At 42.8% G+C, this 24,164-nt stretch overlaps 1 protein-coding gene across 1 annotated transcript in view; it reads left to right on the top strand.

The window, feature by feature from the left end:
• The window catches only part of LOC137095179 (forkhead box protein K1-like), a 119,026-nt gene that overhangs the window by 45,583 nt on the left and 49,279 nt on the right, over window positions 1–24,164 (top strand). The window contains exon 2 of the mRNA XM_067461540.1: window positions 22,541–22,738. Coding sequence (XP_067317641.1) covers window positions 22,541–22,738 — 198 coding nt within the window. The remainder of the gene's footprint in view (window positions 1–22,540; window positions 22,739–24,164) is intronic.

Genomic DNA, 24,164 nt, shown 5'->3' with positions numbered 1-24,164 from the left:
ATTAAAATTAATAAAGATCTTTTACTTAGTAGCAAGTGTCCCCTGTAATGTTTTCCTTTGCGACAATTACGCACCAGAACCCAAATTGCCACAAAGCGGAAAAACAAATGTGCCATTAGCTCAGCTTAAAGCTTCTAATTCATTTATTGATTAATCCCTTTGAAGTTCATGCCTTTCTTGTTCTGCTTGGTCTCAACTTACTGCCTGTTTTCTCCCGTGGCGAATGTCTGAAGAAATTAGAGCTCCCTTGTATGGGGAAAGAGGCCGTTGTGGGTTTTGAGCCCATCATCAAAATAGGTAATGACGTGGGGGAGTAAACAGAAGTGTGTGTGTGTGTGTATACACACACACACCCCAAGCAAAACAGAATGAAATTTTGCAAAATAAGCTGAAATGTCCCCATCATTTTCTCTCCCAACTCAAGGACTCAGATGAGATTTGTACTTGGGAACTACAAGAGGAGTTGGTTCTACTTGTTATCCACTGAGGTTCAGTTGCAGTGGCATATTACGGTAAATGAAAACAGCAAATTTATTCGGAAAGTCCTTCTCCAAGCAAGCTCACACAAAGTGCTTCAGTGCCGCAATATTACGGAATTGTTTTTTGGCAAATATAAATGGGAAATGTTCGCTGCCGCTAACGTAATTGGTATTAAGTACAGAGAAATTGCTGTGTGTAATTAGAGCTTTTGAAGATAATTTTCTAAAGCATGCTTACTTTGCGTAAATGCCTGCACAGCCTTGTGAAAACACCTATGCGGTACAGAATTACTTTTCCTTTCTATTTGGCGATTTGTTGCGTGTGTTGCTTGTATGTATGAGCCCGTTGTGGTTAGAGGTAACAGTAAAGTATACTCATGTCTCAGTCTAGATATAGATTGATAATTTTGGTCCTCAAACCTGCACTCAACATATACATGAGGTCAGCTTATACATGAAGTACAGGAGAGTCTCACTTATCCAAAATAAATGGGCCAGCAGAGGATTTCATAAGCAAAAAATGTTGGATAATAAGGAGGGATTAAGGAAAAGCTTATTAAACGTCAAATTACATTATGATTTTACAAATTAAGCACCAAAACACCATGTTTTATAACAAACTAGCCGTCCCTTGCCACGGGTTGCTGTGGCCCATATGGGTTTCTGTGTGGGAGGTTTGGTCCAATTCCATCGTTGTTGGGGTTCAGAATGCTATGTGATTGTAGGTGTACTATGAATCCCAGCAACTACAACTCCCAAATGTCAAGATTCTATTTTCCCCAAACTCCACCAGTGTTCACATTTGGGCATAGTGAGTATTCTTGTAGAGTTTGGTCCAGATCCATCATTGTTTGAGTCCACAGTGATCTCTGGATGTAGGTGAACTACAACTCCAAAACCAAAGGACACTTCCCACCAAACCCTTCCAGTATTTTCTGTTGGTCATGGGAGAACTGTGTGCCAAGTTTGTTTCAATTCCATCCTTGGTGGGGTTCAGAATGCTCTTTGATTGTAGGTGAACATGAGGAAGAACTTCCTGACTGTGAGAGCCGTTCAGCAGTGGAACTCTCTGCCCCGGAGTGTGGTGGAGCCTCCTTCTTTGGAAGCTTTTAAACAGAGCCTGGATGGCCATCTGTCAGGGGTGATTTGAATGCAATATTCCTGCTTCTTGGCAGGGGGTTGGTCTGGATGGCCCATGAGGTCTCTTCCAACTCATTGATTCTATGATTCTATGAAATATAAATCCCAGCAACTACAACTCCCAAATGACAAAATCAATTTTTTTGAGTGAAGGACATCCATTGGGTTGTTAGGTGTCTTGTGTCTAAATTTGGTGTCAATTCGGATAGTGGTTTTTGAGTTCTGTTAATCCCACAAACGAACATTACATTTTTATTTATATAGATCAGAGAAATAGAAATACACAGTAACGTTATGTAGTAATTACTGTATTTATGAATTAAAACACCAAAACATTGCAATGAATTGAAACAGCTGTGGATCCAGGCGGGAAGCAGACTGCGTTGGATAATACAGAACGTTGGATGAGCGAAGGTTGGATAAGCGAGACTCTACTGTATATTCCATATGTTCGAATGAAACTAAGCAGCGTATAGTCAGGTTTTAAGTTCTCTTTCCACCCTTGTTGATAATCAGAAGTTCAGAGTTGCAAATCTGCTTGTAGCCTATAAGACCTTTGTCACCCACTTTGAGTTGCATGCTATCACTGTACTATTCTTTGCTCACCCATTTTGGCAGGAGGCTATTCCAGGATTATGGAGGGGACAAAGAAAAGTTGGAAAGCAGAACATACTTCAAGGCTCTTTCTGCACCGTTCGTGGTTGAGGGGAACAACAGAGCAAGGCGGGGATGGAAGCATAGAGTATATTACAAGTTCGCGTTGGAAATGATGTTGATTCATTTTGAATTAGCTTGTGGCGATATAAAAAAACAAACCCTTTTCATAACCCTCAGTATAGTAGGCCTTTGCTTGATTTAGGTCAGAGGCTCTCAAACTTCATCTCACTTTGTGGCCCCAGCTGGTGTACAATCTTGGTAAACCGCCCGCAGGCGCGATTCAGATATTCCAAAGCAACAAACTCAGTTCTGAAAGAGAGCAATTCCAGTTATCTGACAAATTGACCTGTGATGTAAAGGAGAAAAGGTTTATTTTGAAGTATATACCTAAAATTTACAGTGCACTAGATCCTAAAGTATAACATTTGAAAGCCTCTTTCTTTAATCTATATAAATGAAAATGTAATGTTCGTTTGTGGGATTAACAGAACTCAAAAACCACTGGCGGAATTGACACCAAATTTGGACACAAGACACCTAACAACCCAATGTATGTCCTTCACTCATAAAAATACTGAAAAACACAGCAGAAGGGAATTAAAAAGCCCCCAAAAGCTAAATGGCAATACAGAAAAAAGGGAAGAAAGAGGGAGGAAAGGGGAGAAAAAAGAAAGGAAGAAAGGAAAGAAAAGAAAGAAAGAAAGAAAGAAAGAAAGAAAGAGGGATGGAAAGAAAGAAGGAAAGGGAGAGGAAGCATGGAAGCAAAAAGAGAAGGAAGGAAGGAAAGAGGTAGAGAAGGTAGAAAGGAGAGAAAAAGGGAGGGAAAGAAAAAGGGGAGAAGGAAGGAAAGTTAGAGAAGGAAGGAAGGAGAGAAGGAAAGAAAAAAGGGAAAGAAGGAAGGAAAGAGGGAGCGAAGAAAGGGGGAAGATGTTAGAGAAAGAAGGAGGGATGGAAAGAAGGAAAGAGAGAAGGAAGAAAAGAGAGACAGCATAAGAGAAAGAAAAAGGGGGAAGGAAGGAAAGAGATAGAGAAGGAAGGAAGAAGAGAAGGAAAGATGGGAAGGAAAGGGAGTGAAGGAATGAGGGAAAGAAGGAGAGAAAGAGGGAAGTTTGGCCACAGTGAAGCATGGCGGGTACAGCTAGTAGTAGTAGTAGTAGTAGTAGTAGTAGTAGTAATAATAATAATAATAATAATAATAATCTTTATTTAATACCCTGCCACCATCTCCCCAATGGGGACTCGGGGTGGCTTACATGAGGCCAAGCTCAACAGCATATTACAATAAAATAAAACAAAAAATAGATAATTTTTGATGGCTTTTAAACAGAGGTTGGATAGCCATCTGTCGGGGGTGCTTTGATTGTGCTTTTTGTTTTATTTTTGCATGGCAGGGGGTTGGATTATATGCCCCATGTCGTCACTTCCAAATCTATGGTCTCTTCCAAATCTAGAGTTGTGTGATTTTGAAATAATGGCATTGAGGTTCAAGGAGGCAAATAGAAAGGGGTGCATCCATGTTTGTCTATTGTGTGGGTTAGAGGCTGGAAGCATTTCCGCAGCCAAATTCCCAATGGCAGCTCCTCCCAGCCCCCTCTCACCCCTTTCAGTTTTCTTTCTTTACCTAATTGCAAAGGAATGCAGACAGCGGATCAGGTACGGCAGGAACAGCTGCATCTTCTAGGCTGGAAGAAAAGGAGATATTTTGCAAGAGACGCTTTAGGTCATATTATGGGGACTCTTAATAGTGGTGTGAGCAGTGTTACATCAAGGGAGTGAAGTGCTTTCCGCCAGCATGGAACAGTGGAGTGATGGATTTTGCTTTAATTTATTTTGAAACCACTGTCTTGTTATTTTTTCTCAAACGGAACCAAAGGGCCTGTTCATTAGCCACAACAGGAAGGCCTGTCTTGGCAACATTTCTAAAAATCCCAAGCTTGTAAATTTATGTCATGGTTTTCTATTATTTTGATCGTGGATTTTATTCTTTTGTCTTCAGCTCCAGACTTGTTTTATTGCTGCAAGGTTTCCTACCCTCCATTCTCTGAAATTTATTTCGGGTATTTATGATGGTGATGGTTTTAGATTTGTTGTAAACCATTGTGGTGGATGTTTGTTTTGTTTACTATCTTCCCTAGAGCTCAGAGATAATTGGACAAACATGGCATATAAAATGTACTTTTAAATGTATTTAATAGGGCTTTATTTCCATTTTCAGAGAGGTTGAATGTCCATAATAACATTAAACATGAACACAAGCCAGTTTAGTGTAGTAGTTTGAGCATTAGATGTAGACCTTAGAGCAATGGTTCTCAACTTGTGGGTCCCCAGATGTTTTGACCTTCAACTCCCAGAAATCCTAACAGCTGGTATACTGGCTGGGATTTCTGGGAGTTGTAGGCCTTCAGGTTGAGAACCACTGCCTTAGAGACCCTTTCAAGTCCCTGCTCAGTTGTGGAAAGCCATTGTTGTATTCCAGAGCAGGAACACCTCTGTCCTTAAATACCACACAAGTATAGTAAAATCAGCAAGCAGTTTATTGAAGGACATATGTAAGCAAAACAATAAAAATTATAGAAACAGTATAGTCCAAATAGTATTTTCCAAAGAGTACAGATAGGCCATGAACTTCAGGGTACAAAGGTAAAAACACAAGATCCAAAAAAGGAAGAGGACAGCATGGAGATTCAATGCCCAGAACAGGAACCTGGCAAAACTTGAAACATGAAACTAGAAATCTACTTGGAAACAAGACAATCATGAAACTCCAACGTTGACGAAACTGAGCTAAAATCCTTTCCTCATATCATATAAAGTTTTTCCTGTCCCATGAACTGAAAGGAAAGCATTCCATTTGCCATTACAGCCAGATAAGGATTTGTTATCTCTCTTTTCTAGCAGACGGACTGACCTTCGCTGATCTTGAGAACTTTGTCTCAGTTTTTAAAAGTCTCGTTGTCTATCTTCAAACTCATTAAATTCTGCACCTGACAAATCATCCTCAGAAGACAGTTTTTCAGATAAAGACTGCTGTGGGCCTCTCCCAGGAATTTGACCTTGGGAATCTACAGGAGCAGCACTCTGTTTTTGAGAACCCTCATTGACATCAGACACAGGCCCAGGAAAACGATCATCCCCATTCACATCAGACATAATCACAGGCTGAACTACAACAGCCATTGAGTAACTTTAGGTGACTCATACACGCTCAGCCCCAGAAATTCTTGTGATAGGTTCCCCTTGGACACACATGATAACAACAAATGCTACATACTAGATTCACATCTTTTGGACCATCCAAAATAATGACTCTTCTTCTGTATATGCAGGCACCAACTATGTTATCAAAGGGCCCATATTACAAGAGACAGTCTTAATTTGTGGTTCAGAAATCTTGTTCCTTAACAGATCGGCAGTTGTCCTATTGTAAGGGATGTCCTTTATTTGAGATTTTCCTTTTATATAGACTGAACAAGATGCCCTTCATCAAAAAAGAAATCCATGCATAATGTATTTTATGAATATACATAATGTTTTAATTTTACAAAGAAATACTGTACATACTTGAGAATAAGCCTTTTTTAAGGCTGAAAAAGCCCCCCTCCACTTATACTCGAGTCAAGGTTATTTATTATTTTACATTATTATTATTATTATTATTATTTTACTCATTATTATTATTATTATTTCATTTACATTATTTTACTCCATTATTATTATTATTCTCTATTATTATCATACATTTATTATTTTACTCTATTATTGTTATTATTACTACATTTATTATTTTACTCTATTATTATTATTATATTTATTATTTTACTCTCTTGATTATTATTGGAAGATATGTAAGCACATTTACATTGAAGAAGGTTAGAATGGTTTAATCAGAGTTGGACAGTCTTATCATACATTATACTTTTATGTAAATATTCAAAAAAATTTAACATACGGATGCCTCAATTAATGTAATTTTATTTTATCTGTTTTTCTTTTGAAATTTACCAGTAGCTGCTGCATTTTCCACCCTCTGCTTATACTCAAGTCAGTATGTTTTCCCAGATTTTTGTGGTAAAATTTGGTCCCTCTGCTTATATTCGAGTTGACTTATATTCGTGTATATGCAATATATGGCTAGTTAATAGCAGTCATTACAAGTTGAGCATTTATTACCCGGAATTCTGACATTTTCAAAAAATTTAAAATTACCCAAGTGAGTGGCTGAGATAGTGATATCTTCGCTTTCTGACTGTTGATTGCAATAAACTTTATGCCATGCACAAAAATATTACAAGTGCTGTACATAAAAACACATTCAGCTATGTGTACAAAATAAAAATAAAGTTGGGTTCTGTCTCTTTGATATCTCATTATATATGTGTATTATAATACAGGTATTCTAAAATCTGAAAGAAATCTAAAACACTCCTAGTTGCACTCATTTCTGTTAAGGTGTAATGAACTTGTACATTCACCCAAGATATTTAGGGGGAGCACAGACTTGTTCATCTTGATTGTCAGCTTGCTTGTCATGAATTCCAACTGTCTGTTATTGCTGTTTTGAAAACATGGCAACCCTGTCACCAATGCAAATTGGAATCCTTCTTTTGCTGCAAGTACGCATCTCCATCTTGCCACTTAACGTAAGGAGACAACTAAAAGTTACAGAGGTAGAAAACCTGTGTTGTAATACACATATATAATGGGATATCATGGAGACAAGGTTCCATCTAATATGGACTGAATTGGATGTATTAGTCCCAACCAAAGCACTCCCATTTATCAAATGGAATTTACATAAATCCCAGCTTCCAATTGATTCTGTATTTACTTTGCTTGGAGCCGATAGTTGGATTTAAGCCATTGTCTCTATCATACAGTCATTGCTTTGTCTGGTTTGAATTTGAGTTGATCAATGAAGAATGACACATTTGTGAGCAGTTTATCAAATTCTGCAAGTGTTTAGCTATAATAATAGTAATAATAATAATAATAATAATAATAATAACAGTCCTAGACGCTTGGGAAGTACCTGATGTGTGATCCAATTCAACAGCCAGCAGAGTGTCTGCTGTGGACTCATCTTGTTGTGTTTCAAATAATAATAATATTAACAATAACAACAACAACAACAACAACAACTTTATTTTTGTACCCACCTCCATCTCCCCAAAGGGACTCAAGGCAGCTTACATGGGGACAAGCCTGAACAACATGGTTAAAATATATTACATTAACATATATAAATAGCAACATGAAACAACAAAATTACAACAAGATATACAACAAGATATAAAAGCAAACATCAAACCAGTAACCAGTGAGCGCTGCAAGAATAATCGGTTTCTGGGCATGGGTGGGTGGACTGGTGCAAGAACAATTGTGAGGATAGGGATGATGGATAAAGTGCAAAGGTCACATGGCAGCAGTAGAGATAGAGGACAGTATGAGATAGAGCATTATAACTTTAAGTACAAAGCAATAGTAAAGTGCAAGGACAAGATTTTGGTTCCTAGTTGGGGCCAAGCTATCTGGGGGATTGTCTAGTCCAGGGGTCCTCAAACTTTTTAAACGGAGGGCCAGGTCTCAGTCCCTCAAACTGTTGGAGGGCCGGATTATAATTTAAAAAACATGAATCACTGCACATACCTTATTTGTAGTGCAAAAACCACTGTACGCAGATGATGTCCAACTCTGTCACTCCTTCCCACCTGCTACTAAGGAGGCTGTCGAGGTCCTGAACCGGTGCCTGGCCGCTGTAACGGTCTGGATGAGGGCGAACAAACTGAAATTAAATCCAGACAAGACAGAGGTACTCCTGGTCAGTCGCAAGGCCGAACGGGATATAGGGTTACAGCCTGTGCTGGATGGGGTCGCACTCCCCTTGAAGGCGCAGGTTCGCAGCTTGGGTGTGACCCTGGACTCATCGTTGAGCCTGGATCCCCAGGTTTCAGCGGTGACCAGGGGAGCATTTGCACAGCTCAGGCTCGTGCGCCAGTTGCGCCCGTATCTCGGGAAGTCTGACTTGGCCACGGTGGTACACGCTCTGGTCACATCCCGCCTTGACTACTGCAACGCTCTCTACGTGGGGCTGCCCTTGAAGACGGCCCGGAAGCTTCAGCTGGTTCAGCGCGCGGCAGCCATGCTACTAACTGGAGCGGGTGGCAGGGAGCACACAACGCCCTTGTTGTCCCAGCTCCACTGGCTGCCAATCTGCTACCGGACCCAATTCAAGGTGCTGGTTTTGGCCTACAAAGCCCTAAACGGTTCCGGCCCAAAATACCTTTCGGACCGCATCTTGGCCTACGAGCCCACGAGGACCTTGAGATCGTCTGGGGAGGCCCTTCTCTCGGTCCCGCCTGCCTCACAGGCACGTCTGGTGGGGACGAGGGAAGGGGCCTTCTCGGTGGTGGCCCCCCGGCTGTGGAACACCCTCCCGGCAGACATCAGGCAGGCGCCCTCCCTCATGTCCTTCCGAAGAAGCCTTAAGACATGGCTGTTCGAGAGGGCATTTAATTAAGTGCTATAACAATGTGGTAAAGACGACTGGAATGGAACTAGGAATATGAGACGGGTTATGATTCCACTATGAGACGAAGCGGATTTTTAGTGTAGTCTGTAATTGTTATATAGTTTATATGTTGTGTAATTGGCCTCTTTGTAAACTGTCTTTTATGTGTATTGTACACCGCCATGAGTCGCCCTAAAGGGCTGAGAATGGCGGTTAATAAATGCATCAAATAAATAATAAATAAATTTAAAACAATACAATAATTAAAATGAATAATTTTAACAGATATAAATTTACTATTTCAATGGGAAGTGTGGACCTGCTTTTGGCTGATGAGATAGGATTGTTGTTGTTGTTGTTGTTGTTGTTATGTGCGTTCAAGTCATTTCAGACTTAGGTTGATCCTGACCAAGGACCAGGTAAATGACCTTGGAGGGCCGTATCTGGCCCCCGGGACATAGTTTGAGAACCCCTGGTCTAGTCAAAAGCACAGCGGAACAGCTATGTCTTTAGATCTTTACGAAAGATGGGCAGGGTGGGTACTAGTCTAATCTCTCTGGGGAGGGAGTTCCAGAGCCAGGAGGCCACCACCAATAAGGCCCTCTCTCGTCCCTACCAACCGTGCCTGAGACGGGGGTGGGAGTGAGAGAAGGGCCTCCCCAGACGATATTAGAGATCGTGTTGGTTCATAGGGGAAGATGCGGTCACAAAGATAGGCAGGTCCCAAACAGTTTAGGGCTAGCCATTGTTTGATCTGGATAAAATCTATAGTTACGTTTCTTGAACTGACTTGTTCAATCTTGAGCATAGGAAATATTGTTATCGTTGTTGTTGATGATGATGTATGCCTTCAAGTAAGGCAAATCTATCACAGGGGTTTCCTGGCAAGATTTGATCCCTGGGTGTTTGCCATTGCTTTTGTCGTAGGCTGAGACAGAAATAAATAAAGTTTGGGGAAAATGTCAAAAATTGACTTCTGTGGATTTGAACCCTAGTCTTCCCAAGTCCAGCTCTTAAAAACCAATACACCGTGCTGACTCTTGCTACTATTTCATAGACATAGCCAGTTGAAATACTCATGGCTTAATAAATAAGTCATCTAATTAAATTCAACTTTTTGCGACCCTGCCATGGTGTTTTCTTGTCAGGATTTCTCAGAGGCTTTCCTCTGTCTTCTTCTGAGTCTGAGAGATGGTAAAGTAGCTAAAGTCACCAAGTACGTTCTCCTGGTCTACTAGACATTTGGCTCTGCTTTTCCAAAATCCTACTCTAGTATTCAAACCAGTGTTATTTGAAGGGAAATACAATGGATCCTCAGTATCCATTGGGGTTTGGTTCCAAGATCCTGTGGGTACCCAAATCCATGGATGGTCAAGTCCCATTGTTTGAATGTTGTTGTTGTTCATTCGTTCAGTCGTCTCCGACTCTTCGTGACCTCATGGACCAGCCCACGCCAGAGCTCCCTGTCGGCCGTCACCACCCCCAGCTCCTTCAAGGTCAGTCCAGTCACTTCAAGGATGCCATCCATCCATCTTGCCCTTGGTCGGCCCATCTTCCTTTTACCTTCCACCTTCCCCAGCATAATTGTCTTCTCCAGGCTTTGCTGTCTCCTCATGATGTGGCCAAAGGACTTCAATTGTTTGAATGGCATAGTAAAATAGTGTCCCTTATATGTAATGACAAGCAACTCAAACATGTTTGGTGAGAGCCTTAGGATCTGTGAAAAGATGGGAAGCTGCAGTAAGGAATGTCTACACATCAGCATAATGGTTATTGTGCTGCAAAAACAAGGATTGTTTTTCTATTTACAGTTTATTTACAGTATTTGTATACTGCTTTTCTCACCCCGAGGGGGACTCAAAGCAGGTTTTTTTCCCCCTGAATATTTTGGGTTGAATCTATGGATACAGAACCTGTGGATTCAAAAAGTTGTTTACTATTTACATTCAATGCAGACTTTCGAAGGGAAGAGCTAAGTGACAAGTTGCAGTCACCAGGTTGCAGTAATAGAAGCAAAAAGGCCGGCCTCAGAGAGCTTAAAAGTCTTTAATTTGAACTGTGCAGGGAGAAGCCCTAAACATATGAATAAATACAGATCTAGTATATTCAGGACTGATTTATAGTGCTCAAGAGCTTGCTTCATGAGCCCAAAATTACAATATTGAGGACTGTGTCAAAGGTAATGAGCTCTGTATATCGAATCCTATCCCAAGAAGCAGCAGTTTTATTTAGTTAGATTCTCAAACTGCGCTACTTGTCATTGTTTACCTAATAATCCTGTTGCAGTCTCAAGTTGCAAAAAGTTTCCTTAAAACAGGAGAGAAGAGCCTTGCTATTTCAGGCTGTTTAGGGTTTGGCTGAAATAACCCCGCCAACCAGAATGCTTTCCACGCCGAATTTCAGGCCAAGAGCAAACATATTTCTGCCAGATTGGACAAAATGTTGTAAGTGGAATGCAGGAAGCAAACAGCTTTGCACTTTGCTGTGCGTTTGCGTTGGTTTTGTTTTCATTTCTCTTCCTTCAGCCTCCAATGAGACAAAACCACTCTTTGTGTTGTTGAATGCGCTTGGATGTTATCATGTGCCCTTACCAAGGCCACATGCTGTTTTGTTCTTTCTAAAGCACCCTTTCACACTTTTTCACACAATTAAAGCACTATGGTCCCTCTTTAAGAGACCTTTGGCACCTTCGCAATGAGCATCATGTACTTTTGTGGATGCATGAAGAATCCCACCTCTAGCTATAGCAGTGATTACCATATATATCTAGTATTTTGGGTCATGCTCCTGCAGAAGTGTACATCGGCAAAAAAAGCCAATGGGATTTTGCCCTGCATTAATAGGAGCATAGTGTCTATATCTAGGGAAGTAATGCTACCCCTCTATTCTGCTCGTGTTAGACCACACCTGGAATATTGTGTCCAATTCTGGGCACCACAATTCAAGAGAGATATTGACAAGCTGGAATGTGTCCAGAGGAGGGCGAGTAAAATCATCAAGGTTCTGGAGAACAAGCCCTATGAGGAGCGGCTTGAGGAGCTGGGCATGTTTATCCTGAAGAAGAGAAGGCTGAAAGAAGATATGATAGTGATGTATAAATATGTGAGAGGTAGCCACAGAGAGGAGGGTGCAAGCTTGTTTTCTGCGTCCTTGGAGACTAGGACGCGGAACAATGGCTTCAAATTACAAGAGAGGAGATTCCATCTGAACATGAGGAAGACCTTCCTGGCAGTGAGAGCCGTTCAGCAGTGGAACTCTCTGCCTCGGAGTGTGGTAGAGGCTCCTTCTTTGGAAGCTTTTAAACAGAGGCTGGATGGCCATCTGTCAGGGGTGATTTGAATGCAATATTCCTGCTTCTTGGCAGAATGGGGTTGGACTGGATGGCCTATGAGGTCTCTTCCAACTCTTTGATTCTATGATCACAAAATCTCATACAGTAATAAATGTAGTGCTTTCAAGTGCTACAGGACTCTGTTATTTGTTGGGACAGACTAACGTAATTATCCTTCTGCAAGGGAAATGTGCTGAAATGCTGCAGCACCGAATAGTGAATATGGCCATGCGTGTTTCTAATCATCATCATCACTCCTAAATACCTCTAAGTACAATTCCTTCAAGTAAGAAACCTCAAACATTTAGCACAGAATATCAGCAAAGCAACACGTTCTTTTTAAACATCCTCAGTTTATTTTGACCTGAGACCTATATATTTCTGAACTTAGGCATAATATTAATACTAATATACTACTAAAAATATTACCGTATAATGGTATAATATAATATAGTAATAATTAATACTGATATTGCACTATGCTGATAATATCATATATTGTATGTATTTTCAAAGGCTTTCATGGCCAGAATCACTGGGTTGTTGTAGGTTTTTTCGGGCTATATGGCCATGTTCTAGAGGCATTTTCTCCTGACGTTTCGCCTGCACCTATAGCAAGCATCTTCAGAGGTAGTGAGGCATTCTCTCCTGACTTTTCGCCTGCATCTATGGCAAGCATCCCCACTACCTCTGAGGATGCTTGCCATAGATGCAGGCAAAACGTCAGGAGAGGATGCCTCTAGAACAGTGTTTCTCAACCTGGGGGTCGGGACCCCTGAGGGGGTCACGAGGGGGTGTCAGAGGGGTCCCCAAAGACCATCAAAAACCACAGTATTTTATGTTGGTCATGGGGGTTCTGTGTGGGAAGTTTGGCCCAATTCTATCATTGGTGGAGTTCAGAAAGCTCTTTGTTTGTAAGTGAACTATAAATCCCAGTAACTACAACTCCCAAATGTCAAGGCCTATTTTCCCCAGACTCCACTAGTGTTCCCATTTGGGCATATTGTGTATTCATGCCAAGTTTGGCCCAGATCTATCATTGTTTGAGTCCGCAGTGCTCTCTGGATGTACGTGAACTACAACTCCCAAACTCAAGGTCAGTGCCCACCAAACACTTCCAATATATTTCTGTTGGTCATTGGAGGTCTGTGTGCCAAGATTGGTTCAATTCCATTGTTGGTGGAGCTAAGAATGCTCTTTGATTGTAGGCGAACTATAAATCCCAGTAACTATAACTCCCAAATATCAAAATCAATTCACCTCCCCAACCCCACCGGTATTCAAATTTAGGCATATTGAGTATTTGTGCCAAATATTTACATGACAATTAACAATAGTAGCAAAATAACAGTTCTGAAGTAGCAACAACAATAATTTTTATAATTGGGGGTCACCACAACATGAGGAACTGTATTAGGGGGTCGCACCTCTAGTCTAGAAAGGTTGAGAACCACTGCTCTAGAACATGGCCATATAGCCCGAAAAAACCTACAACAACCTAGGAGCAAGTTATTTGCCGGGAGCTCATAAAGATACACAGGGTTGTGAAACTAAACTTCCCATTTGGGGGGGGGGGGGCATGTATTCCAGTGATAGAAGCATTGAGGGGAGCAATAGTGTTGTGTTGTGCCCTCCAGATGTTTTAGACCTCAGCTCCCAGAATTCCTGGCCATTAAGCTGGCTAGGACTTCCAAGAGTTAAAGGCCCAGACATTTGGAGTGCTAAAAGTTTGACGCTTCTAGTCTAGATCAATCCAAGAGCTCAATTCATAGTTTTGGTGTAAAGGAGTTGCGTGCAGGCGCATCAAGTGCATGACTTGACTAAACTGGGCTAGCAGTGTGTGAACATCCAGAGAATGGTGACCAGAAAGGTGACTTTTGAACACCCCACAGCTTATTGTCTGTTTCAAATAGCAAGAATGGCTCTCTTGGGAATAACATTGCTGAGACAGCCGCCCCGAGATCCTTGAGTGTGTAAACAAGCTCTTACAGTGCAAATATTTTCATGGATTGAGTAATGCAAGATGTCTGCAGAATTTACAGTTCCAGGGTGATTTATGGAAGCCTTCCTATTTATACAGGCATGTTTACAGTGCCTTGTGCCCAGCGAACTGTAAAAAAGGTGTGTGTTTGAAAGGAAAAAAGGAAAGAAAGGCCAACGGATCTTTCCCCATCCAATATCCGTTCAGCTTTTCCCCTTTTCTGTGGTGGTTAATTTTTAAAAATGAAATACTTTTGTCCGTGGCTTCTGAGCCTTGGCTTTCAGATACTGCCGGTTCCTTCTTTATAGCTTTTCTCTTTTTTTGCATTTAGCATGCTTTTCTAGTCACAGTGGTTGAATTTTGCATGCGTCGTGAAGGAGATTGATAAAGAAGCCCATATTTCCTTTTACTTCTGTTGTTTGGGATGTGGTGTCTTTTTTTTCCCACTGCAAGAACTCAGATTAAATGAAGGGGCTTTTAAAGAAATCCATTAGTCTAACAATATTTTATGATACTGCTCTGGGGTGAGGATTTATTAATTTTTAATTTCCAGGCGCTCTGGTTAAAACAATGCCGTTTTTCTGTGCTCGTTCTAAGTGTAAAACTGGAAAAGTACTTTCTAAATTGTGAAATAGAAGAAAATTGAGTGGTGGGCATATGTGAGAAACCAAAGTGGAGTCAGGTTAGATAAGGCATGGGCAAACTTCGGCCCTCCAGGTGTTTTGGACTTCAACTCCCACAATTCCTAACAGCCTACCGGCTGTTAGGAATTGTGGGAGTTGGAGGCCAAAACACCCAGAGGGCCGAAGTTTGCCCATTCCTGGGCTAGATGTTATATTCGGTCAATGCTGGAGTCCAAAACACATGGAAGACCAGAGTTTGGGAAATCCTAATATACCTTATTTACTTGCTAATCTTCCTCCTCCTCCTCTCCCAGTCCTTGTGGGTCCAGGGCTCATCGTCTACATTTGGCTGGAAGCAAGTCGGTTAGGTGAAATGGAATAATCCTTTCATTTGGAAACAGCTAAGATTCCTGTCTTGGTTTCCAAACAGAAAAATATGTAATTTGAATTTCAAAGCAAATCTGATTGCACTACCACAGGCATGGGCAAACTTTCTAACTTGGGGACCACATGGCAGGCCGGAGTGGGATAGGTGGGCCGTCCCCAAGTCCCTTTCCTCTTCTCTTTTGGAGGCAGAAAGTGAAGGAAAGACAGGAAACATTTGGATCCCAAAAGGGTTGGCCTTGGTCAGGATGAGATGGTGGACGGGAGAGGAAAAGTGTCTCCATGAGACCCCATATTGCCAACTCCTGATATAGAATCTTGGAGCTGGAAGAGACCCCCAAGGGCCATCTAGTCCAACCCCCTACTGTACAAGAAGGCACAATCAAAACACTCCCAATAGACAGGCTCTGCAGAAAAGCCTCCAAAGAAGGAGACTCCACCACACTCTGAGACAACCTATGCCACTCTCCAGGAAGTTCTTCATAATCTTTTCAGTCGACTCTCTTCCCTGACATTTTAAACCACTGCTCCCTTGTGCCCTGGTTTCTAGAGCAGCAAATAATCAGTTTTCTCCCTCCTCCTTCACAATGGGGCACCGTTTTGAATCTGGAAACATGGTCCTCATGCTCCCTCTCAACCATCTCTGTTCCCAACTAAATATCCCCTAGAAGGAAAGAAGAAAAAAGAGAAGGAAGAAAGGGAGGAAAAGAAGGAAGGGTGGAAGAGAATGGAGGGAGGGAGGAAAGAGAGAAGGAAGGAAAGACAAAAGGGAAAGGAGGAGGGACGGGTGAAAGGGAAGGAAGGATGAAGGGTGATAAAGGGAGATAAGGAAGGAAGGAAAGAGAGATGGAAGGAAAGACAAAAGGGAAGGGAGGAGGAAAGAGAGAAGGGTGAAAGGGAAGGGAGGAGGGAGGGAAATAGAGGGAGATAAGGAAGGAAGGAAAGACAAAAGGGAAGGGAGGAGGAAAGAGGGAAGGGTGAAAGGGAAGGAAGGAGGGAGGGAGGGAGATAGAGGAAGATAAGGATGGAAGGAAAGAGAGATGGAAGGAAAGACAAAAGGGAAGGGAGGAGGAAAGAGGGAAGGATGAAAGAGAAGGAAGGAGGGAGATAGATAAGGAAGGAAAGAGATGGAAGGAAAGACAAAAGGGAAGGGAGGAGGAAAGAGGAAAGGATGAAAGGGAAGGAAGGAGGGAGATAGATAAGGAAGGAAAGAGAGATGGAAGGAAAGATAAAAGGGAAGGGTGAAAGGAAAGGGAGGAGGGAGGGAGATGGAGAGAAGGAAGGAAGGACAGAGAGAAGGAAGGAAAAACAAAAGGGAAGGTAGGAGGAAAGAGGGAAGGATTAAAGGGAAGGAGGGAGGGAGATAAGGAAGGAAAGAGGGAAGGTGAAAGAGAAGGGAGGAGGGAGGGAGGAAGAGTGAGAGAAGGAAGGAAGGAAAGAGAGAAGGAAGGAATGACAAAAGGGAAGGGAGGAGGAAAGAGGGAAGGTGAAAGAAGGGAGGAGGGAGGGAGAAAGAGGGAGAGAAGGAAGGAAGGAAGGAAGGAAGGAAGGAAAGAGAAGGAAGGAAAGACAAAAGGGAGTGAGGGAAGGATCGAAGGTTGGGAAGGGAGGAAGGAGAAAGAGGGAGAGAAGGAAGGAAGCAGGGAGGGAGAAAGCGGGATGTAAGGAAGGGAGAGAAGGAAGGAAAGAGAGAAGGAAGGGAGGATAGGATGGTGAGAGCGAGGAGGGCCAGAGGAAAAAAACCCAAGGGGCCACATCCACCCCCCTCCCCCTCCCACCCCGAGCCTGGGTTTGCCCATGCCTGCACTACCAGGTTTAATGTGTCAATTCAGATATGGAGATAAAGGATCAATTTCTCATCACTTGCTGCAAAATCTTCTTAAATGCCATCTCCCTGGGGCAACTTCTCTCTCCTTAAAATGCCGCAGGGAGAGATGCCATGAGTGTTTGAAATGTTGTCTTGGGCTTCCTAGCTCTTTAGACCATCTGTTATTTATACACCAGCAAATTCCCAGACATTAAAGGCACCCCTGAGACCGCATCAGAATTACATAACTACCTTCAGAGATGGGAGAGGAAGGGCCTTTTCAAATGTAGCTCCCCTGTTTTGAAATGCTCCCCCTTTGGAGCCCATCGATGCCAACTCTGACTTCATTAAACACAAAGTAAAGACATGAAACCTTTGGGAATCACCTTCAAATGCTTAAGCACAGGATAATAATCTGTTTTCATATTTTCCATCTGTTAACATGTTTCTTACATTTTAGTCTGTTTCAATAATTGTATTCATGATTTTGAATTGGTTTTACTTGTATGCTGCGTGGAGATCTCACGTTAAAAATGTGAGATAACACATGTGCTAAATAATTTTAGTGTAACTAAGGTGTTGAAGACAAATCATAAATTGAAACAGGTCTGGGTGGATTTGAGATAAAGTTTGGAGTTGAAATAACCGGTGCACCCACCACCTCTGGTTGTGCATTTTAATAATTATAATATAAATAACTTTATTTTTGTAGCCCACCTCCATCCCCACAAAGGGACTCGGGGGCGGCTTACACATGGGACAAAGTGTCCACAAAACATCAAAGCAAAACAGTCAATTAAAACAGAAAACACAATTAAAATAAAACATAGCAAAGCATAACAATCAGATAAAACACCACCATATAAAACTTATGGGCATAAACACCTGAGGTAGCCAAAATCAGTGGCTTGTTGCCTGCAGCATGGCTAACACTGTTATGAGAGTTAGCACCATGTTGTTTTTCAAGTGTCGAAAAGGTATTCTGGTGGACAGGGTTGGGTGTGCTCCACACCTTCTCAAGATGGCTAGAGAGGACTACACTGACCAGGGGGATACTAAGAGGGAGCTTTTTGGGCTGAGCGGGATGCTGATGGAAAGGCTAGTGATGGTCTCCCCGTTATTTGCAGACGTCTGACTCTCACACAGAGCCTTCTCATTTGCTGCAGGAGAAGATGGACAGGTCTTCAGGGCTCATCTTGATGCTGTTGGGCTTGGGAAAGTCAGGCTGTTCTCTTTGAGGTGCTCCACTCTCTGGTGCTTCTCACCATATGTGACTTTGGCACCCGTAACGTGGTCCTGGTTCAGGTGCCTTCAGAGGGCGATCTTAGCCAGGGAAAACCTGGTATAATTGGGCAAGGCCAGGCTGGAGAAGGTCCTGTTGGGCTTCTGCCAGGGGCCGTGGCTGGGCATGCAAGGCCAGGCTGGAAGAGGTCCTGTTGGGCTTCTGCCAGGGGCCGTGGCTGGGCATGCAAGGCCAGGCTGGAGGAGGTCCTGTTGGGCTTCTGCCAGGGGCCGTGGCTGGGCATGCAAGGCCAGGCTGGAGGAAGTCCTGTTGGGCTTCTGCCAGGGACCATGGCTGGGCATGCAAGGCCAGGCTGGAGGAGTTCCTGTTGGGCTTCTGCCAGGGGCTGTGGCTGGGCATGCAAGGCCAGGCTGGAGGAGGTCCTCTTGGGCTTCTGCCAGGGGCCATGGCTGGGCATGCAAGGGACGACATCTTGCTCCAGGTGAGGAGGCGGGTGCTATGAGGTGCTCTGCTTCGAGGAAGGCCAGCCCAGGGCTCCCTAGATCTCGTAGGCCATAGCGTGGCAATTCATGGAGAGCTTGGGGTTCATGCTATTGAGGTGGTGCGGCGGGGGGGACGAGACTTGGGGTCCTCCAGCTCCAGTGCGAAGAGACCCAGGTTGGGCTCCGCTTCGTGGCTTAAGTAGCCCTTAAAATTCACTCAAACAACACACCAACCAAAAAAAAAACAGTTATTGGAAATACTAGGATGGGCATGATCAAGATGTAAAAAGAACCGTGTATGGGATAGTGCAAAACAGCATAGTATAGGGTCAGGGGATTGGAAGAAGTGCAGAGAACTGAGCACTATTTCGTGGGCTTTTCTTTCTTTTTTTTCGTGTCAGGAGCAACCGCTCCGTATCTCGTGGGCTAGGGAGTGGGTATTGATAAGTAGGGACTAAGTTAAGGTAAAGATTTCCCTTGACCTTAAGTCTAGCCATGTCTGACTCTTGGAGGTGGTGCTCATCTCCATTTCTAAGCCGAAATGCTGGCGTTAAACATAGATGCCTCCAAGGTTATGTGGCCAGCATGACTACATGGAGCGCAATTACCTTCCCGTCTTAGTAGGGACTAGTCATTCTCAAATGCTTGTTGGAACGTCCAGGTTTTCAGATCCCTATGAAAGGAGGACAGTGCAGGGGCTTCCCTATCCTCCGTGGGGAGGGTGTTCCAAAGCGGGGGGGGGACGGGACGGGACCTAGAATCATAGAATCATAGGGTTGGAAGAGACTTCATGGGCCTTTACGTCCCACCTCGGAATTTAAGATCTTCTGGGGAGGCCCTTCTCTCGGCCCCGCCTCTATCACAAGTGAGATTGGCGGGGACGAGGAGCAAGGCCTTCTCAGTGGTGGCCCCTCACCTATGGAATTCACTCCCTGGGGAAATCAGATCAGCAACATCCCTCCTTTCCTTTAGAAGGAAATTAAAAACATGGATTTGGGACCAGGCGTTTGGGCAATCTGGCAGATAAATAAAGGACTACGATGACGGATAGGAATAGACTATGTGTAATGAAGTATGGACTATGAGCTGGCGAACGCTGAACATGAGATTGGTTATTGATTGTGATATATATTGATTGTTTTAATTGTTTTAATTGCTATAACTGTTTAACTGCTGTTTTTATATGTTTTGTATTATTGTGTAGGCATCGAATTGTGCCTGTTTGTAAGCCGCCCTGAGTCCCCCCTCAGGGGTTGAGAAGGGCGGGGTAGAAGTATACAAAATAAATAAAATAAATAAATCCAGTCCAACCCCATTCTGCCAAGAAGCAGGAATATTGCATTCAAAGCACCCCTGACAGATGGCCATCCAGCCTCTGTTTAAAAGCTTCCATAGAAGGAGCCTCCACCACACTCCTGGGCAGAGAGTTCCACTGCTGAACAGCTCTCACAAAGTTCTTCCTCATGTTCAGATGGAATCTCCTTTCTTGTAGTTTGAACCTCAGGGAGAATGTAACCCCATTTTAGTTCCCTGGAGAATCACCTCCTTGGTTTTGGCCTTAAAAGGCCAGGTATCTTTGTCTTCTTTTTTCCTGTCAATTCTGGAAAAATAAGAAGTATTTAAACAATCAGAGTAATTAACCGGGCATGTTTCACATAAAAGGGAGTGTGCACCCAAAAAACAGGAGTTTTGCTGTTGGCATTTTGTGTCTGGAAAGCATTACTCCCTCCCCGTGCTTCTTCTCTCCCACAGGATCTTTCAGAACTGGAATTACCATTTCTCCATCCTTTGTTCAGCGCTTGCCAGTGGGGAGATGTAGCAGGGTAGCAGGAACCTTGCCAAGGCAGTTTGCAGTCCTGGAGAGAGAAATGTGCCAGCAGAAAATTGACTTGTATGCTATAACATCCATCATAACTGTCCATACTTATAACATGTTTGATGTCTGTGCATCCGGTTACAACCAGGCATAACTGCTGATGGAGGAAATGTCAGATGAAATGGAGCGGGCCTGGGCATTTCCTTGAACAAATCACCAGGGAGATATTGTTTTGGTGGGAAAGGTACATTTTGTGGGATATCTGGATTTTACAGAGCCGTGATGTATAGCTCTTGAGATGCACAGTGCTGGATGAAAACTTTCCTGGCTTATTTTCATCTTGTTCTCCTTCTGAGGAAAAATACTTACAAATGCTGGAAAGTTGATTCCCCAAGTTCTTCCTGAACGAAAGGAAAGGCAAATGTAGGGTTGCATAAAAGATGCTTTTAATATTTTGGAACAATATTAAACCCCTCTATTCAGCCTTGGTTAGACCACACCTGGAATACTGTGTCCAATTCTGGGCACCACAATTGAAGGGAGATGTTGACTCTAAGCTGGAATGTGTCCAGAGGAGGGCGATTAAAATGATCAAGGGTCTGGAGAACAAGCCCTATGAGGAGCGGCTTAAAGAGCAGGGCATGTTTAGCCTGCAGAAGAGAAGACTAAGAGGAGACATGATAGCCATGTATAAATATGTGAGGGGAAGTCATAGAGAGGAGGGAGCAAGCTTGTTTTCTGCTGCCCTGGAGAGTAGGACACGGAGCAATGACTTCAAACTACAGGAAAGAAGATTTCACCTGAACATTAGGAAGACCTTTCTGACTGTGAGAGCTGTTCAGCAGTGGAACTCTTTGCCCTGAAGTGTGGTGGAGGCTCCATCTCTGGAGGCTTTTAAACAGAGACTGGATGGCCATCTGTCAGGGGTGCTTTGAATGTGATTTTCCTGCTTCTTAGCAGAATGAGGTTGGACTGGATGGCCCACAAGATCTCTTCCAACTCAACGATTCTATGATTCTTTGAATCTGGAAGAAGAGAACTTGATGTCGGGTGCAGTGTTTCCTAGTTTAATCTGTGACATTCAGTATAAATGTCACAGATTTAATAATAATAATAATAATAATAATAATAATAATAATAATAATAATAATTTGCTGAGATTAGGGGCAAAGCACCCTTGTAAAAAAATGCTAATAAAGAAATTCTTGGTTTGTTTTGTTTTTTACTGAGAGAACACCTCTCTAGGAATATGTAGGTTTCTAGCATGACTCTGATTTCCTTCTGCTGGAAGCTGGCCACAGAACAATATTGGAGGACCTAGAACAGTGGCTCCCAACCTGTGGTCCATGGACCGTCAGTCATCCACAAGAACAAAAATATGGTCTGCAGGCTCACCATTGCTACACCATTGCCTTCAAACCACACGGCAATGAGAGTGACTGGTCTCACGAAACCCTCTTGTAGTGCCGAGGCAACAGGGATATCGGGAGGGGAGAGGCTGACTACTCACAAAAGTTGACTACCACATCATCTATAAATGATTAAATATGATTTTCTGTGGGTGAGCAGATGGCGACTACTGGATAGCTTGTGTTCTGTATCAGAAACTAGAGCTGATGTGCTCTATCCAATGCAGTTTTCTGAATCAGCACCCTAAATAACCAAATTGAATCGAAAGTTGACCAAAACCTGATTTGTAACTCTTTTGGTACCAATGTTGGAGAGTGTTCCCTGGTCAAAGTGATCCCTGGTCAAGTGGTGTCCTGGTCAAAGTTTGCCCTGATCAAGTGGTCTGTATTGAAGTGGTCCCTGGTCAAGTCGTCCCTGGTCAAAAAAAAGTTGGGAACCACTGACTAGAGACTTCTACAGAGATGTTCTCTCTAACAATCTTTTAGTCCTACAGCATAACTGGAGAAAGTTGAACAACAGGAGGAGTTAGAGATTTTTAGACAGAATATTTTTAATCGAATCCAGGAATAATCAGGTCCACAGAAGTCAAACCTGCAAATATGAATGTACGGATTGTATGTACCAGCCCAGAACTTCAGTGCTGTGCAGACGACCAAACCCTTTTCTTTCTTTTCCTCAGATGCACCTTCCGATTCCCCAGCACAAACATCAAGATCCATTTCACGTCGCTTTATCACAAAGAGGAAGTCAAAGAAGAAGCTTCATCACCTCCACTTCGGCCACTCTACCCACAGATTTCCCCTCTTAAGATTCACATTCCGGAGCCGGATCTCCGGAGCCTGGTCAGCCCCCTGCCATCTCCCACTGGCACTATCAGGTAAGGAGATTGCATGTTGCCATCATTGTGGCTATTCCAGTGCTCAGACTTCCATTGCTCAATCAGTGCATGTCAACAATAAACCATGATTTGTGTTGAAGATGGTTTGCTGCAAAAGACATGATAATCAAACAAATGTTGGTTTTTATTTTCTTTCTTTCTATTTGTTTCTGTTCCACTCCTTTTGTCAGTTCCTCTTTTGGAGTGGGCAACTGAGAAATTAGGAACAAACCATGTGTGTTGGTTTCGACGCTGAAATAAGCTATCGGTTGAACAAGCCAGGTTTGTAAGCCTTTGCCAGCAACAGATTGAAGGTTCAGGTGGTGGTTCTTTGATGTGCAAATCTATTTGTGTCAACAATCCATGAGTTACTAATCAGCTTGTTGACACAAGTGGATTTGCACATCAAAAAACCACCATGGCTTATATCAACCTGTGAATGTCTTTAGCGTGTTTTATACAGACTACCAAGTTGTCTTCCTCTCTGATATGTCGTTGTGTGGAAAGGCAACTTCTTGCAGGGACAGCACCTCATCACACTAGAGAAGAAAATCCACTTAAAATCCAGTTTCTGCCTCCTGCAAAATTCTGGGATTTGTAGTTTAGGGAGGAGCCTTTAACAGCTTCACTAAACTACAAACCCCAGAATTCTGCAGGATTTTAAGTGGAATTTTTCTGTAGCGTGATTAAGTGGTTGGAATGGGATGGAATGAAGTTTCACTCTACTTTGAGGTGGAGTTGAGTCTCTTTCTAGATTTGTAAATACATGTGCTTTTTTCACCAACCAGCAAAGGGCTTTTCATTCTCACTGACCTCAAATAATTGGTTTTTTGTTTTGCATTGTTTGAGTGAGTTTTAAGGCTGGTGTTTTGTACCCTTATGTCTTATTTGGTGGTCTTTTATCTGATTGTTATGATTTGCGATTTTTTAATTGATTTTTTTTTAATGGACTTTTTTGCTTTGATGTTTTGTGGACATTTTGTCCCTTGTGTAAGACACTCTGAGTCCCTTCGGGGTGATGGAGGCGGGATACAAAAATAAAGTTGTTGTTTTTTGTTGTTAGAAACACAACAGGATTAGTACACAGAAAACAAGATCACTCTGCTGGCTGTTGTATTGGATCACATGTCAGACACTTCCCAAGTGTCTCAGACTGTGATATATCGGTGGAGATCCCAGTAAGGTGTCCTTTTGCAGCTGGCAGGTGGTAATTTTGTCAGCACCAATTGTGTTTAAGTGCAGACCAAGGTCTTTAGGCACTGCACTCAGTGTGCTGATCACCACTGGGACCACCTTGACTGACTTGTGCCAGAGCTTTTGCAGTTCAATCTTTAAATTTTCATATCGTGTCAGCTTTTCCTGTTGTTTCTCTTCAATCCTTTTTTCGCCTGGGAGTGCAACATCGACAATCCATACTTTGTTTTTT

This window comes from Anolis sagrei, chromosome Y (genome assembly GCF_037176765.1).
Source record: "Anolis sagrei isolate rAnoSag1 chromosome Y, rAnoSag1.mat, whole genome shotgun sequence".
In the NCBI taxonomy this organism is placed as follows: Eukaryota; Metazoa; Chordata; class Lepidosauria; order Squamata; family Dactyloidae; genus Anolis; species Anolis sagrei.
Note: the sequence above shows the minus strand (reverse complement) of the source record. Positions and strands in the feature narration are given on the sequence as shown.